This window comes from Bidens hawaiensis, unplaced genomic scaffold, assembly GCF_021521415.1.
Source record: "Bidens hawaiensis isolate Kalapana, Puna unplaced genomic scaffold, B.hawaiensis_p1.1 tig00034651_1, whole genome shotgun sequence".
Classification (NCBI taxonomy): domain Eukaryota; kingdom Viridiplantae; phylum Streptophyta; class Magnoliopsida; order Asterales; family Asteraceae; genus Bidens; species Bidens hawaiensis.
This window is the reverse complement of record NW_027496005.1, coordinates 105809-123893: the sequence shown is the minus strand read 5'-3', so window position 1 is coordinate 123893 and position 18085 is coordinate 105809. Positions and strand designations below refer to the sequence as shown.

The 18085-nt window shown below is 33.2% G+C and overlaps 2 protein-coding genes and 1 pseudogene across 3 annotated transcripts; all 3 read left to right on the top strand.

Moving 5' to 3' along the window:
- The first annotated feature begins 4582 nt into the window (after positions 1–4582).
- LOC143586425 (uncharacterized) lies at positions 4583–7589 on the top strand (annotated as a pseudogene). Its single transcript, XR_013144704.1, has 11 exons — positions 4583–4593; positions 4913–5339; positions 5425–5500; positions 5591–5788; positions 5865–5964; positions 6049–6260; positions 6638–6757; positions 6845–6959; positions 7044–7223; positions 7308–7376; positions 7468–7589. The product of XR_013144704.1 is annotated as an uncharacterized LOC143586425 (transcript).
- Positions 7590–13068: 5479 nt separating this feature from the next.
- On the top strand, positions 13069–14103 carry LOC143586423 (uncharacterized). Its single transcript, XM_077067976.1, has one exon. It carries the CDS (start codon positions 13069–13071, stop codon positions 14101–14103), a length of 1035 nt encoding a protein of 344 aa, XP_076924091.1.
- A 316-nt stretch (positions 14104–14419) lies between these two features.
- On the top strand, positions 14420–15442 carry LOC143586422 (ATP-dependent DNA helicase RRM3-like). Its single transcript, XM_077067975.1, has one exon. The coding sequence runs from the start codon at positions 14420–14422 to the stop codon at positions 15440–15442; it is 1023 nt and encodes a 340-aa protein (XP_076924090.1).
- Positions 15443–18085: the final 2643 nt, after the last annotated feature.

The window sequence follows — 18085 nt, the reverse complement described above, 5'->3', positions numbered from 1 at the left end:
GGATTCGGGCTTACGGTAGTGTTGTTGCGGTGGGAGGTTCGAGGATGAAGATCTGGTGTTGTCAAACTTCCTCTTCCCGCTGCTCTGGTTACTGTTGATGTTGCTGACGTTGTCATTACTCGGATTGTCACGGGCTTTAGTGGTCGAACCCCTAGGTGGTAACGCACCTTGGGTCACAGCCTGATCCGTCAGTTTGTGAGCTAAACGGATCGCTTGTTGGATCGTGGCTGGCCTGGAAGACGTCACTATGCCCTGAATCTGCGGTGCCAATCCATCAATGTACATTTCTATCCTCTTGCTCGGCGGATCCACCATCCGCGGACACATCACAGCCAACTCGTGCGAACGAGTAGTGTAGGCTTCGATTTCCGAACCCACCATCTTCAACGACCAAAATTCTGATTCTAACTTTGAAATCTCTTCTCTCGGACAATACTCCTCTCGCATCATGTTTTTGAACTCCTCCCAGTTCATCGCGTTAGCCAGTTCCAACCCAAGGATCTGGACGTTTGAATTCCACCAAGTGAGGGCGGAATCCTCAAGTGTCCCAGCAGCGAAATTGACCCTACTGGCAGGGGGACAATTGCACATCTCAAAGGCCGACTCGGCCTTCTCAGCCCAACGTAGGAAGCCTATAGCTCCCTCAGTGCCCTTAAACGTACTGGGCTTGCAGTCAAGGTAGTTCTTGAAGGTACACGTTCCACTTGGACCTCCAGCTTGATTCTGAACGTGTGCGGCTAAAGCGACCGCTGCATGATCGTTCAGCAGAGTTGGGAGTTCAGCTGCAGTCAAGTTGATGTTACCACGTCCTTGTCCAGCGTTTCTTCCAGCCATCTAGGTATTATCATCCCGAGATGTCGTCGCCTGAGGACACGTCCGAGTGTGCCTCTGGCTCAGCCGGTCTTTCCTCCGGTTCCTCTTCGGGTTCCTCCTCGGGATCCTCCTCAGGCTCCTCTTCGGGATCTCCTTCGGGTTCGGCCTCAGGCTCTGCCTCAGTTTCGGCGGCGTTCTGAGCAAGTTGCATTTGTAAGACATCGCAACGCTCTAGAGCTATATCGGTTCGGGTCCTTGCTTCTTGGAGTTGCTCTTTCAAGTCTATCATCTCAGCTTGCATCTTCATCATAACCTTCATCTGTTGATCACTAGTCTCTTGCATTTCTTTCATTGCCGCTGCCATGCGGGCAATCTCCTCCTTAGTCTCGGTTCCGTCTTTTAACATTCTGGAAACGTTCTCCCTCGTATAGCGCATGTAACCCACGTCACGCTCCAAGCATGAAACAACAGCTGTGAGAACTCTCTCTACAGGTTCGGTTATGGGTGGTAGGGTGTTGGGATAAGCAGGGTGGTTCGGGTGAGGCAACGGGGGAACTTGTTCGCGTTAGACCATACGTCTGATCATGTTAGGGTACCAATCCCAGTTAACGTCGTTTTCGTAAATGCCTCCGGATAGGCGGTACCTCTTCGGTGCGGGAGCTTCGAGTTCCGGGACTACTCGGGGTGGCGATGCGGTAGGTAACTGCGGTTCCTTCCCGTGAGCATGAGTCATCGAATCGGATGATGATGAGGGTGGCGTCGACATTCCTACAGGTAAGCCGTGTATGCGCGCGCGTATGAGTGAAAGAGGTAAAGAGATAAGATTACAAGACTACACAAACCTATACAGTGCGTATCATTATAACTAATGGGTCGTCGCGGTTATAGTCTAGTATGCATGCAGCTTCTAGTTCGCTATAACCAATGGCTCTGATACCAATCTGTCACACCCTCAAAATCCACTAACGGAGTTTTACCGTCAGAGGGTGTGAACTAACAGGATCGGAATCATCAGTTATAATCAAACCATAAAAAAACGTTTAAATGAAAATAAGTGCGGAAGCGTAAAACCATAGAACAATGTTACGTCACGCAGGACGATTTAAAAACCAAGGATAACAGTTAAAACAAGTTTGCATAGTTAAAAGTTTATCACACAATGCATGTTCCTAAACCGCGCGCCCGCCTCGGCTACCTGAGAATAACATACTAAAAGTGTCAACACAAGGTTGGTGAGTTCACAAGTTATATAAAATAAATCGTTTAGCGTTTGCGTTCAGCGTTTTACATTAAGCGTTTTGCGTAACCACGTTACGGCGTTTTGCGTTAAGCGTTTTGCGTAACCACGCTACGGCGTTTTGCGTTAAGCGTTTTGCGTAACCACGTTACGGCGTTTTGCGTTACCAGATAGTGTTATGTCAAATTATATATCGATAGGTAGCTAATCTATACAACAAGTATTACTAAGTGTTCGACACCGAAGCTGACTCGTTTAGTAACTGCCTTGTCACCAGGTCCTCCAGACCATGGTACGTGTTAGCCAAAATTACACCCGCTCGACCTCCAGTCGAGTTTAGCGTTGGGTGGGGTTTGTCAAACCCAGTAGTACTACTCAACAGTGACTCGCTATTCTAAATATTAACCGGTTCGATGTGTAGGACTTCAAATATTTCGTTTGCCACTTAGCCTTTACAAGTGATATATAATTTATAACAAAATCTTAAAAATGCGTTGTGGAGTATGTTATCTCCCCCAAAAGAAAAGCGTTTAAAACAGTTTAAAAAAAGGAAAGTGAAACTCACAGTTTGCGAAGAATTTCCCAAAATAAATCACCAAGATGCGCGTCATAGAAAAACTCTCTCTAGCTTTCTAAAGCAACAAAGAGATTTTTCTAAGTGTCGGAATATTATCGAGTCTCTAGACCCGGCACATACCTATGCACATAACATGTTTCGTGTTTCGTTCGTGAATCGTGTGTGACTTTAACAAGTGTTTTTGTGACACATTACATGTGTAAGCAATCATATACGTGCCATGTATTCATAACGTACTTTACTAGCAATTATTCCCCGTAAGGGCATTTTGGTCAACAAATAACAATTAACTAGCCATTATTCCCCATAAGGGAAATTTGGTCAAATCATGGCAATCAATTAGCAATTATTCCCCGCAAGGGTATTTTGGTCAAAACATAACAATTATATAACAAGTATCATATTTCATGCATTTTTACACAACTCAGCAGCTAGTTTCACCGAGACAGAAATCCTACTAGAAAGATTGTACTATTTCACCGATCATAGCATCTCAATTAATTTACCAAAAATCATCACAGAAGCACATATGTCTTAGGTTTCCAGAACATATTTAATCATATTTTTATTCCACATAGTTTTCTCACAATCATCAAATCATTACAGCAAACTCATAACAGTCAGATTCATGCACAACATAATGTTGTTTGCAATTCCCGTTAAACGAAAAATCCAATAAATGTAAGACCACTTGGGTTTGGTTCCTAACTCAATAAGTCAACTTCCAGAAGTGGAACCAACCAAATTGGCCTCGTAGATCATGAGATATAATATTTACAAAACAGCCTAACAGCAGGTCTAACAACTCAGCTTTGCACCACGTTTTTGTAAAATCATAAAAGTTATCTTTCACATGTCCAAAAATTACAAATTTATATTCTTTAGAAACTAGACTCAACCTAGTTTACTGTAGTATCAATTATCTCAATCAATTTCCACTTTTACATCCCGTTACAGTCATTCAAACATCAACAACACAATCTGTCCAGAAACTGTTTGTATCCAAACTCAGCAATTCAACTATCTATAGACAACAAATCATTCATAGAACATTCTAGACATCATAACTCCTATCAATCGGCCATTAAGGTTCACAATTAACCCAATAAAACTAACAATTAAACATAGAGGATGCATAGAATAGTTGTTTATACCTTCCTAGCACCTTAATCTTCAATCAAACTTGAAAGATCTTGATTGTGTATGTGTTTATATTGATCGATCACAAGGAGAGGGGAGAGGGGAGAGGGGATGGCTGGCCGATTTGGGGTTAGGGTATGGGAGTAGGAGATTAGGGTTTAGGTTATCATGTATTTATAGACTAATATGTTACACTTTGGCCCCTCAACTCCTAAGTATTCATTTTTTCTAGAACCTTCTATCATAACTTGCACATCAAGTTAACATTACTAGAACCTTCTATCATAACTTGCACATCAAGTTAACATTACAATAATGTTATCACATAACACATAATCCTAACACACAATGATCACATAATTAGTGTCTTGACGTTTTTCGTTTATTCATCAATCGTTTGCGTCGACTTGTTTGCGTTTCGGTGCAAATCCCGAAAGACTACACATGTAGTAAGTGTTAAGCGTCATTTAAACCCTAGTTTAAATGTAATGAGGTTTGCGTTATAGATTCAGTAAATCTAAAGTTTGAATTGACGGAGTTGAGTTAACGGAGTTAACCTGAAATTGACGATTGTCACATTACAAATAGTTGATTTAGACATGTGCATGTTTTCAAACTTTTTTACCAAAACACACATCAACACAATTAACTATATTGATTTAACTTTTTGTTTTTTGATACATACCTAAAATAGTTGTTTTCCTTTACTCTTTTACACTATAAATACCACCCTTCTTCCATCCTTTATCACACCATCTCTTCATTGATTGATTTGTATTAAATCACTTCTCAAACAAACCAAAGGCATTTCAATCATGGCAGCCAAGTACTTTTCTATACTCATGTTTTTTTCTTTTTCAAGTTTCATGTCATATACATCAACATATTTAATGCAATGTTTAAGTATTATAGTCAAACCTTTTTTTCCAGCTTTGTTAATATTTATTAACTAATTTAGATCTTAGATATCATCTATAGTTAATGCTTTGTTATGCTAAACTTTAACAACAAAATTTATCTTCTTTATATATTACCAACTTTTATTATGTTTTTTGAAGACACTTTTATGTTTTACTCATAACTCTCCATTTACTCATTTATTTACTTGCTCTAATATTTTTTATAAACATTTATTTATAATACAGCTTGCCTGAACTTGGTAATATAACCTACTTGAAGAACTCAGACTTGTCTCGCCGTGATTATACGATCAAGGTTAGGGTAATCCGTTTATGGAAACAACCAATGTATAACAATCCTCAGCAATGGTACTCTATCAAAATGATCCTGGTTGATGAAGAGGTATGTGAATTTAGTTATTATATAATTAGAAAGTTTTTTTCAAAAATAAAACATTATAGTTTGACATGTATTCTTTACAGGGTACAACAGTCCAAGCTAATGTTCTTCGACGTTGGTTTGCTCGGTTTGAGCATGTTCTTAACGAATCAGGTTATATTTTCACAACAAAAGCATGATCATTTTTTTTCTCTTTTCATCTATTATATAAATTCATATATGGCTGCAACAATACTATTTATCATATTAATGTTAATGTTATTATTAAAATTTGTTGTTTGACATATTTAAGTAACTGTTATATTAACTATGAATGGAATACTCAAAAGTAAAACTCAACTGCTTTCTTTTAAGATAGTCTTTAACTTTTCAAATGTTACTCAACTTTATCACTACAACATATTGTTATTTTTCAACAACTTTGTGGTCAAAGTGTTTTAAAATACACTACCTTTTCAATATTATTTACCCAACATACTTTACACTTTTCAACATTAATATTCTATTTATATTTTTTTTTGTAGATTGTTACTTCATTGTGAGACCAACAATTGGGTTGAACGAATCAAAGTACAAGTGTGTTCAGAACCAAACTAAGCTAGGACTCAATTATGACACTCACATTTACCCTTGTAATGATTATTCTGGTCCACTCTACGGGTTTTCATTTACCAACTTTAAGGGTATTGTTGATCAAACTTTTCCTGAAAATCAACCGTTAGGTAATTTCTTTTATTTTGTAATTTAAAATAGGTTTATGTTTTTATATGATGGTCATATATTAAACTATTTTTATAGATGTCATTGGTTTCGTTGCTAAGGTTGGTGAGCCTAAGAAGTTCAAAACACAAAAGGGGAAAGAAACTAAGAAGCTGAATGTCGTTGTTCAAGATCTTGAGTTAGTCTATTTCATAAAACTATTTAACTTCCTGGAAATCTAAAATATAACTTTAAACTACTTTTTTTGCTCATTCTTTTTCAGGATGCAGAAAATTTATCTCTTATTATGGGATTCATATGCTGATATGATCCTAGAACACTGGAAAACATGGAACAAGATGGTATTATTGTTATCATCTTACAATTTACTACTGCTAAATACTTTGTAAAATCTTCTTATGTCAACAGTTCCTATAATGTTTCGAAATTTTTCATCAACTCGGAAATTGATGAGATCAATGCATTTCGAAACAGGTAGTATAATTTGAATTATACTTTAACATTCTTTTTTTAAAAATTTTCAATTGCACTAATTTGACCATTCATTTACTTTCTTTTAACAACCTTCTGCTGAACTCTGCTGGGTCTTCAAGTTCAACTTAATCATCTAACATATCGGGGATGTATCTGTCTATGTATGATGACTATGTTGTGAGATCAGAGTTCAATAACATGGCCGAAGTTAATCTACAACAGGTAAACTATAATAATTTTTATTTAATTGCTATTTTCAATAAATGGTTGCTGAATCTATTATTTTTTTAGGTGAAGTCTGTTGTCATTGTTGGCACGATTCGATTAATACAGCAAGATGTTCCTTGGTTCTATTTGGCATGTTGAAGTTGTAACAGGAAAGTAAGCAAAAAAACTCCCAAAAATAATCAAGCAGTAGGTGTGTTGGTGGATGAAGAGGAAATTTATGAGTGCAAAACTGAGACTTGCAATAACAATGTTGTTCACTATCTGCAAAGGTAACTATCTATAGTTTATGTTAATTAAATAATTTAAGTTATAATTTATTTTTATGCTAATTGATTCCTCTAAATTCTTTAATATAGGCTTAGAGTCCCGTTGGCTGTTCAAGACTCAACCGGAACACTATCTTTAACATTGTTTGATCGTGAGGCTTGTAGACTTCTGAAAACAACCGGTTCAGCTCTAATTGAGAAATATGTAAGATTTGCTTACTTCACTATGCAATACTATATTCCTTAATTTGAAGATTAACTAACATTAAAATATATATACATATTATAGGGGGATGATAACGGTGAGACTCCTGCTGAATTTGATGCTCTTGTGGGGAAAAGGTTTGCATTCAAGATTGACATAACACAGTACAACATCGACAACGGTTCATCGGTTTTTGGTATTTCAAAACTCACTGATAATGTTGATATCATCTTTGAACTAGAGAAAAAGGCCAACAATTTTGAGGTTACAGAATTATTTGTTTTTAGTTTAAGATTTTTTTAATCATTATACTTGACTCTTTAAAGGAATTCTATTTTTAATATTTAGGTTGACAACTCTGCTTCTCTTAGCATTGGATTCAATGATACCCAGTCACAAGGAACTGTTGAATTTATGGTATTACCTTTCAAAACTGTTATCAGTTTAGTACAACCGTAAATATTTATTACCCTGATCTATAATAACACTTATTTGAACTATATTGTAGTCGGTTAATTCTGAAGAGGTTATCATGGGATTGGATACTATGAAGACCACTGAAACTACTAAAAAGGTATTTGAAAAACATATTATATTTTTTATTTACAAGTAATGATGTATAAGTTATATGTAACCATATCTTTGTAAAAATGTCTAGGGTGGTGCTGAAAGTATGAACGACAATGTTACTCCAATTGCAACAGATGTGAATGACAAAAGTGTTGGAAAATCTCATGTGGTTGAAACCACAATGTTTAAACGCAAATCCAAGGCTCCAAGTTTTAAGAAAAACTTGCTTGATAGCTATGATGTTGAGATCACTGGAGAAATGTCTACCACTAAGCCTCCATCCGATGGCAAGCCAGTTCTCCTTATTCCCAAGATTGAAAAATGATTTCCTTAAAATCTGAATGTTTTATGATGGGTGGTTATATTTTAATTTTAATGTCTTTCCTATCATATTTGTCTGTTAAGAACTTCTATGTCATTTTGTTGTAGTCTATGTTATGATGATGTCTTATGCACTTTATTATCATTTTGTTTAAGTATTTCATGTAAGATAATTTGGTTACATTATTATTATGTATTGGTTATGTGTTGGTTTTCGTATGTTACATTATGTTATTGTATTTTATTTGTACAAAACAATTTTGAAACTTCATATCCCAATCCTTAAATCTGCATCATTTTAGGAAGTTTTTTTTGTCAACATAAACATTTTTAACTACATTTGAACTCTAAACTTTTACAACATCATGTTTTTTACCAACTTATTTTGTACTTTTTTTCAGATTCGAATGAGCGCTATATTTATGCAAAGCTCATGAGAATGAAGAGGAAACTAAAATTGGATGAGAAAAGATCAAAACTACTTCGTTCGCATAGCAGCCTAAAAGGTTATTTCAAATACAACTTGATGATATATTTTGGTCCATGTTTACAATTATCAATTATAATAATTTGTTCACACTTTGAAAAACTTAACTCTTTTATATAATGAAAGGTATAAACAACATACAATGCTCTTTAAACCCATCATTAGATTATGGAAGTTTTGGTTCTCACACATCATTTGTTACTCCTTATACATCAAATCCATATCAACATATCGATATTGGTTCTTCATCCCTACATACCTGAAGTCCATTGTCTAACATTACAAACGATATATCTATTATGAATTTCTTTTTTGTGTTTTTAATTAATAACGTCAATGTTTTGTTTTTTTAAATATTCAAAAGAAAAAAGAGTAATCAGGAAAAGAAAATTTGATACAAAAAAGGACAACAATCTTAAAGGTATAAAGTTTGTAAATCCGAGATTCATATTAAAACAACATATTTTAAAGTTATATTTAATTATTACTAATATCACAATTATTAATTATATACTTTATTCTTTTTTCAAAAACAGATTCACAAAAAATGGAAGTCATGTCAAACAACTTCACAAGTAATGGAACTCCAGCCTATTTGAATGAAGTTGTTAATCCTCTTAAATCAATTCCATGTCGTGAAATCCCATGTTATACTTCCTCTCTCAAACATTACAAACGGTATAACATAATATACTTTTCATTCATTTTAATATTTTTTAATGCAAACTTTTATAATTATTGTTGATTCTAAATTAATGTCTTACAATTTGAATTATCAATGAAGGTTATACTAGCCATCAATTGAGTCGGTCCATCAGAAAACAAATTAGAGATACAAAAAAGTCAAACATGAAATGCTCTCAGGCATCTTCATCCAATAATTCACTACCGAAGGGAAAATACAATTCAAACAAAGAAAATATAGCAAAAGAAACTTCATTTGTTACAATACAAGAAGATGATGATATCCTACTCATGGAATACATAATTTCTGGCCAAACGAAAGGTACTTTTCAATATTCAATATGTATTTACCTATCATATAAATAAGTTACACAATACTCTATAATAAGATAGTAATTAAGCTCAATAAACACCATTAACAGATTACTTGGATCATGGTGATGAAACTCATATATGTCAATCTTGTAAGGCAAAATTGTGGAAGGATGAGGTGTTACGAAGCAACAATCGAAATTATAAATCAAGCTTCTCTCTATGTTGTGGTTATGGTAAAGTTCAACTTCCAGATTTAAAAGACCCTCCATCATATTATAAAAATCTTTTTAGTGGTCTTGATTCGAAAAGCAAACACTTTATGAAGAACATTCGTCGTTACAATTCAATGTTTTCCTTTACGTCAATGGGTGGAAAAGTCGATTCATCCATTAACAGAGGCAATGGTCCGTTTGTATTTAGACTTGGTGGTGAAAATTACAATGCTATTGGAAGTCAACTACCAACTGATGGATCAAAGCCTAAATTCTCTCAGTTATATATATATATGACATTGAAAATGAGGTTGCAAACAGGCAAGGCGCTTTAGGGTATGTTATCTTACTTTTGTATAATAAACTTATTTCAACATTATATTTTTAATCGGTACTTACTTGGTATTTGGAATCTTTTATTTAGTGAAACCAACAATGTCTTCACATCAAGTTCAGATATTCTAGATCTTGAGATTATACAAGAACTGAAGGTTATGCTAGATTCACATAATGTGTTGGTTAAATCTTATAGAATGGCAAGAGATTTGTTTCAAAACAACCCTCATGCTAATATAAAATTACGCCTTATTGCGAAAAGGCAGCAAGATGGAAGAACATATAACTTGCCAACTGCTTCCGAAGTTGCAGCTTTAATAGTTAGAGACATTGACACCTCATATGAACCTAGAGATATTATTGTGAAGACTAAAACAGGTAAAATAGAAAGGATCAGCGAACTATATCCTTCGTATGTACCGCTTCAATATCCTCTATTTTTTCTGTATGGTGACGATGGTTACAGAATAGACATCCTTCATCGGGATGTTTCAGATTCAAACATCTCTAAAAGACATACAAGTACAATGAGAGAGTTCTTTGCGTATAGATTTCAAGATAGAGTCAATACTTATTCTTTGCATCTAAATGGGGGGAGGCTTTTTCAAAAATTGACGGTTGATGCGTATACTATGGTTGAAAGCGAAAGATTGTTTTACATACGTAGTCAACAAAAGAAACTAAGATGCGAGACTTACGAAAATCTATGCTCAGCTCAAAATCAGGGAACCAATGATGTTTCAAAACTCGGTCAGTGTATTGTATTGCCTTCGTCTTTTATGGTAATGCACGATACATGTTGCAAAACTATTAAGATGCCATGTCGCTTTGTAAGTGGTACGGATATCCAGATTTTTTCATTACAATCACATGTAACCCAAAGTGGCCTGAAGTGAAGAGGTATTTTCAAGATACTACGCTTAAGCCAGAAGACAGGCCTGATATTTTATGTAGATTATTTAAAATAAAGTTGGATTCCATGATTAAAGACTTGAAGGATAATGCAATACTTGGAAAGGTTCAAGGATGTATGTTACATCAATAATTTATTATTCACCAGTTTTTACGCTCATATTATCTTTTAACAAAGTAGATTATTATGTAGTTGTTTTTAATTTTTTTTTACTTGATAAGAAAAGTGGCTACGTACTGTTTACAAAATTTTTAGGAAATATAATTAACATATATAAATGATTGACAAAATTTAGAAATAAGGTTTACTTATTTAACCAACTTTAATACTCATAAGTATTAAGTAAAAAACAACATAGTCTATTTATCTATCATTATTTCTATTTACATTAACGTATAAACATATCTAAACTAGGAACCATATTCATAGAAAACATAACTGGATATATAAACATCAGCATTTGAAAATTATGGCTTATAAACATAAGCCAAATAGTTAACCAAGTTCAACATTCCTAAATACAATAAACAACCTACAAAGTGAAGCAAAATACGAGGTTTTAAAGTTCAAAACTAACAGACTTAAACATAACACATAACATAAACATATTAATTAAACAATGACACTATACTTTTCCACTCCATATTCAACCCATGCCACCACATTCACCATCATCTGCAAAACAAAAATACAAATACTCACTTACAAATGCTACCTACTTGATACTTACAAAACATATAAGGGGTCGTTAAAGTATTGTTTTTGAGTTTTATTTCTATAAAACATTCAACAAATCAGTTACTAACTAAAGCTTTTTTAAAGTTTTATTTCACTATTTTACGCTCCAACCAAAACAGTTTATTAATACCCCTTATCTACAATACCAACAGCATCCTAATTAAATATATAACACTTAACTATAATAGTAACAAAATTTAAATTTTAACTATACGAACTATAGTAACATTTAAAACTTAAGTTTTGATATATCACTAACCTCAAATAAAGCAATCATCATCAGAGTCCCAATCTTCATCCTTGATCTCCTCCGAGAAATAGCCATCGGATCCATCAGATTCTTCATCCTCTGAAACAACCGGAGCACCAAACTCTTCAGCAATATTTTTTAGATCCCTAACTCTGAACCTCATCATGCATAGAAATTTTTGAACATTCACAGTTGTATCTTCGTCGACAGAAGGCTGGATCGTTAGCAAATCTTCAAGAAAATCAATATTGTTACTTGTGAGAACTTGGTATCGGTTGAAATTCTTAGTTATTCCATTCTCAAAATGAACCTCTATCTTGTCCAAAACATCAGAAAGCTTCCAGTGAATCACTTTTGATAGCAAACGATTATGTTCTTCAACATTTTCACCAAATCTTGCAGCCAACTTCTTCATAAGAAGTTGAGGTTTCTTGTAATCTTCTCCCAACGGATCAGATCATACATCTTCCTTAGCACATCAGGATCTAACCTCATGACACCTCTGAACTTTGATATCCTTATTTTTCGATGATCACTCATCTTCAACTGGAACGAGTTTTGGCCGTGACTGAATCTCCAAGAAATTAAGATCGACATTTTGTTAAGTTTTGTATGATAATTGTATTAGAGGATGTGTGGTGATAAGTAAAGATATCTATTAGTATAAATATAAAAGAATGATTTAATGCAAGTAATAATGATGTTGTAATCTGTCAGGTGGTTTTCCAGCCTAGGTTATGATAACCTATATGACGGCTCCAATTAATAATCCCATTTATGTACGCTAAAGATTTTTGCCATCAATAGGATATTATCAAGTACACTGTTTTCGAGTTTTTAATGAGATATTATAGACACATTGTTATATCCTTTAGTTATTCAAATGCATTTCTTTTAACTTATCCAGTTGAGTTTATGGACCACTTTTCAATAAGTCTTTTCAATGTACATTAATTTATTAATATACAAATCATGTTTACAAGTAATAGTATCTAATAGCTTATAATGAGATTTGTTAGAATCATTTTCTTATCCTTAGGTTATTCAAAAGCAGTTTTTATAGGTCACATTTTGAACCATGTGTTATGTTTACATATACATTTACATAACAATTTCTTTTAATAAGCAACTTTATTTACTAACATAACTTACTTTATTCTCACAACTTTGATGTAATACAACTTTAGTTACACCTAATTTTGGTTTTATTTGTTATAATTTTAGTTGTGTATACCGTGGAGTTTCAAAAACGTGGCTTGCCTCATGCTCATTTGTGCTTATTTATGAATGCCGATCACAAGCTTCCAACAGTCGATCAGGTTGATCCATTCATTTCTGTTGAAATTCTAGATAAAAATGAAGTTCCAGAATTATATTATCTTGTGAAGGAGTTTATGATTCATGGTCCTTGTGGCATTGAAAATATCAAGTGTCTATGCATGGTTGATAAAAAGTGTTCAAAAAACTTCCCAAAAAAAATCCGTGAATTTACAAGCATAAATGGTAAAGGTTATCCAGTATACAGAAGACGCAATGATGGACGTTTTGTTGACAAGTCAAATGTCATGTTAGATAACAGAAGCGTTGTTCCGTATAACAAAACACTTTTAAAAAGATATCAAGCTCACATCAATATGGAGTGGTGCAATCAAGCTGGTTCAATAAAATATTTGTTTAAATATATAAACAAAGGCCAAGATAGGGCTTCTATTTGTTTTGTACAAAGCAATCAACAATATGACAGTCAGGAATCGGTAGATGAAATAAAAGACTACTACAGTTGCAGATACAGATCTGCATGCGAAGCATCATGGAGAATTTTCTCGTATGACATTCATTACAAGAAGTCTTCGATCATCAGGCTTCCTTTTCATCTACCGGGACAACAACAGGTTATATATGAAGACTCTGATGATATAGAAGATGTCTTGGATAAACCTTCAGTGGCTGCTTCAATGTTTTTAGAATGGATGAAATGTAATCAATCTTACCTAGAAGCATGCACACTAAGTTATGTTGAATTTCCTACAAATTTTGTTTGGAAGATCGATGAACGCAAGTGGGAAAGAAGGAAAAGAGGGTTTTCAATTGGTAGAATTCATGCTGTTTCCCCCTCTCTTGGTGAAGCATATTATTTAAGAATTTTGCTAAACAAAGTCAAAGGTCCAAGAACATTTGATGAAATTAAAACATTCAACAATGTAGTATATCCTACATTTAGAGATGCATGTTATGCATATGACCTTTTGGACGATGACAATGAATACGTTGAAGCAATCTCAGAAGCAAGTTTCTCAGGCACTGGTTATTATTTATGAAGTTTATTTGCTACAATGTTAATGTCTGAAAGTATGTCTAGACCTGAAGTTGTATGGGAAAGAACGTGGACTTACCTATCACATGACATTCTCTACAATCAACGTCTTCTTTTAAAGCGACCATGTAACAAGAATGATATTTTTATATATACAAATTGTTGTTAATGTTAAAAAATAATATATCTATCTAATGTATGAAAACTGACCAACACTTTCAGATTTACTTCTAACTGAAGATCAAATTAAAAACCTTACATTGTTTGAACTTGAAAAGTTTCTCCTTAGAAATAACTCAAGTCTAAAAAGGTTTTCAACCATGCCTTTTCCTGATGACAATTCTATATCTTCTGCAAAAAATATTCTACTAAGTGAGGAGTTGGCATACGATAGGCAAGTGTTAAACAAAGAGTTTGGTGACCTTTTTTCTTTACTAACCACCGAACAAAGACTTATATATGAAGAAATCATCACAACGTTTTGTAACAAAAATGGAGGAGTATTTTTTGTTTATGGTTACGGTGGGACCGGAAAAACTTTTCTTTGGAAGACGTTGTCTGCATCTTTAAGTTCTGAAGGCAAGGTTGTTTTAAGTGTTGCTTCAAGTGGAATTGCATCTCTGTTATTATTAGGAGGAAGAACAGCGCACTCTCGCTTTCACATTCCAATAAATTTAGTTGAGGATTCAATTTGTTACATAAATCCAGATAGTGATCTTGCATGTTTATTACTTGAAACGTCGCTCATTATTTGGGATGAAGCATCGATGGTACATAAACATGGGTTTGAAGCTTTGGATAGATCATTAAAGGACATATTTCAATCTGAATTACCATTTGGTGGAAAGGTTATAGTTTTTGGAGGAGACTTTCGGCAAATATTACATGTTGTCCCTGGTGGAAGTAGACAACAGATTGTAAATGCCTCTTTAAGTTCGTCATACATTTGGAGACATTGCAAGGTCCTTAAACTAACAAAGAATTTGAGATTGTTCGCTTCAAACAACTCATTTGATATAGAAAAGACAACGGAGTTTGCAAATTTGCTTTTGGATATAGGGGAGGGTAATATTGGTGGGCACAATACAGGTGAAGCAATTATAGATATACCAACAGACCTTCTCATCAAGGCTTCAGAAGATCGAATATCGTACCTAATAGACTTCGTATATCCATGTATTCTCGATAATTTCAACAAGCAAAATTTCTTTCATGAAAGAGCAATACTGGCTCCAAAAAATGATGTTGTTCAAGAAATTAATGATAGATTGCTATCAATATTTCCTGGTGATGAAAGAGAATATCTAAGTTCAGACAGAGATGATCAATCAGAATTTAGATGAAAGTTTGTGCTCACCCGATATTCTTAATGGAATCAAAACTTCAGGACTGCTAAACCATAAATTAATATTAAAAGTGAGAGTTCCTGTAATGCTTCTAAGAAATATTGACCAAAAAAGTGGCATGTGTAACAAACTAGATTAAAAGTGGTGTCATTGGGCAATTGTGTTATACAGGTAGAAATTATATTCGGAAGTCACATTGGAGATCGTCATTATCTTCGAAGAATTACTTTGATACCTACTGACAAAAAACTGCACATTAAACTACAAAGAAGACAATTCCCCCTTGCTGTATGTTTTGCAATGACCATAAACAAAAGTCAAGGACAGTCACTGTCAAGAGTTGGTTTATTTTTGAAAAAACCTGTTTTTACTCATGGCCAATTGTATGTTGCATTATCAAGAGTTACAAGACGGGATGGCATCAAAGTATTAAAGAAGTGTTTAGAAATTTGTAATAACTTTTTTTAATAGTATTGTTATATTTTATGTCATATATATCATTAACTATACTACAATTTCAAAATTGATTTATTCACATTTAATTTTTTCGGGTAATGTCATTTGAGGTCATGTGCTCATATTTATCCCAAAAACATGATTATCTGAAAAACCAGCTTACCTGAACTTTGATGATATAATCATCCTTATAATTTTTAGAATTTGAAATTGATTGATTATGATAAATATGATGTCATTAATATTCTGTGTGTGAAATTTTTACTTGATTTTATATTTTATTATTAACAATTTTATAATCAAGCAACATATAAAACCGGAAATTAAAATATAACAAAATGAATTTTTTCATTTCATATTAATGGAAAATGACAAAGACATACTAACCTTAAAGCCATGTTCAAATAAAAATGATTATTCCGAGTTAGCAAAATAATAGAAAACTTAAAGTTACATAAAGTGAATGTAGTAATTCTTATTTATAATAGTTGAAAGTATTGGATATGGAATATTTAAATTTTGAATACTAATCCCTTGTTATTAGTTAAAATTATGGGAGCTGTTGGAATCTTTAATTAGTCGATATATATATATATTTTAAAAACTTATAGAAAAAAAACAAAGATTTCGAATTTGTTGGAAACATGGTAAATGACTATTAACCGAATTAATTATTTTTTACAAATTAATGTGAAAATATATGTTCTGAAACATTTTGGTCTGAATTATAAAAGAAAATATTGAAAACTAAATATTGATTTTCTTATTGCTAAAACCTTTTTATACTACACACAAAAATCATATAAATAAATATATAAATAAATGGCATATACTTTATAAATCAAAATCGGTATACATATAGATTATAATTATAATATTCAACTTCAATAATTTAATGCTAAAAACCAAGATATATATAACAGGTATTCTCTATGTTTGCAATATTTATACAAAACGTTTGAAGAAAATTAAGAAAATACACATTTTCCCGAGTTCAAATGCATATGACAAGATTTTAAATTCAAATTTGAAACCAGTCTGTTAATGAATGAATCGATTAGAATTACATATAATAAAAACAAACTTGAATTCATATATTGACATAGTTTAAAAGATAAGGACCATATATTGAAATACTTAGAAAAAAATGTGAGGTGGGCTATGAAAATGACAAGTGGCAAAAATATGTAGTCTTTTATTAGAATAGATAGATTATATATCTTAAATATATATAAAAGAAACCTTTAAAAGCTCTCCGGTTGTTTTCTACATTCTCTCTAGCTACCAAATTGTTTTATTTATAAGTGGAGGCTTCTCATGCATTTGACCCGAATTCACAACGTAAGGGTCTAACCAAACCCAGATAGCCCTTACACGGGTTAGAACATCTCATTAAATTTAAAAAGTAATCTCACCAAATTTTATTGATATGAAAATCCTATAAAATAAGGATATATTAAAAATTAATATACGGTTTTTTTAAAAAAATGACTTTATTTATAATTAAGAAACAATTTTATAGTAAAAAAAATAAGCCGGTCATGGGTCACACCAAATCCAGATAGCTTTTAAACCGGGTTATAACATCTCATTTATTTGTGAAACCCTTTTATCGTTAAACCTTAAGTATATTAATAATTATTTACACTACATAAAATTAAAATCCAAAATAATATGTAAATATTATAAACGAATAATATAAAACAATCCCCGTAATACGGGGGATAAAAGGTAGTATATCATATATGGACGTGTATTACTTAACTGGGCACATATTGTTTCAAGCAATATCCTAAAATGGGGAAGCATTAATTATAGAAATCATTATCTTTTTTAATTATTCATACATGATATAGAACTGCTGGAATCATGGCATAATAAGTTGAAGCAGTGGAGATAAGCCCGCAATAATAGTGTTCACAGTTCCACCAGCTGTGGCCCCCGTGAATTGTAGCGGCCCTTGAAGAGTACCGGTTGAAGGTAGACTAGAGTTACAACTCGCGAGTGGTGTTGCAACAACAACCTTGCAAGATGATAAAAGGGCGGGGAGAGTAATTTGAGCCGGAGGGACAATGATGCTGAATCCCCCCGTAGCATTTGTTACAGTAGAGTTAATCGTATTTCCACCACATAATAATTGGACTACAGCATCTGCGAACACGAGAATATACATAAATCACTTGC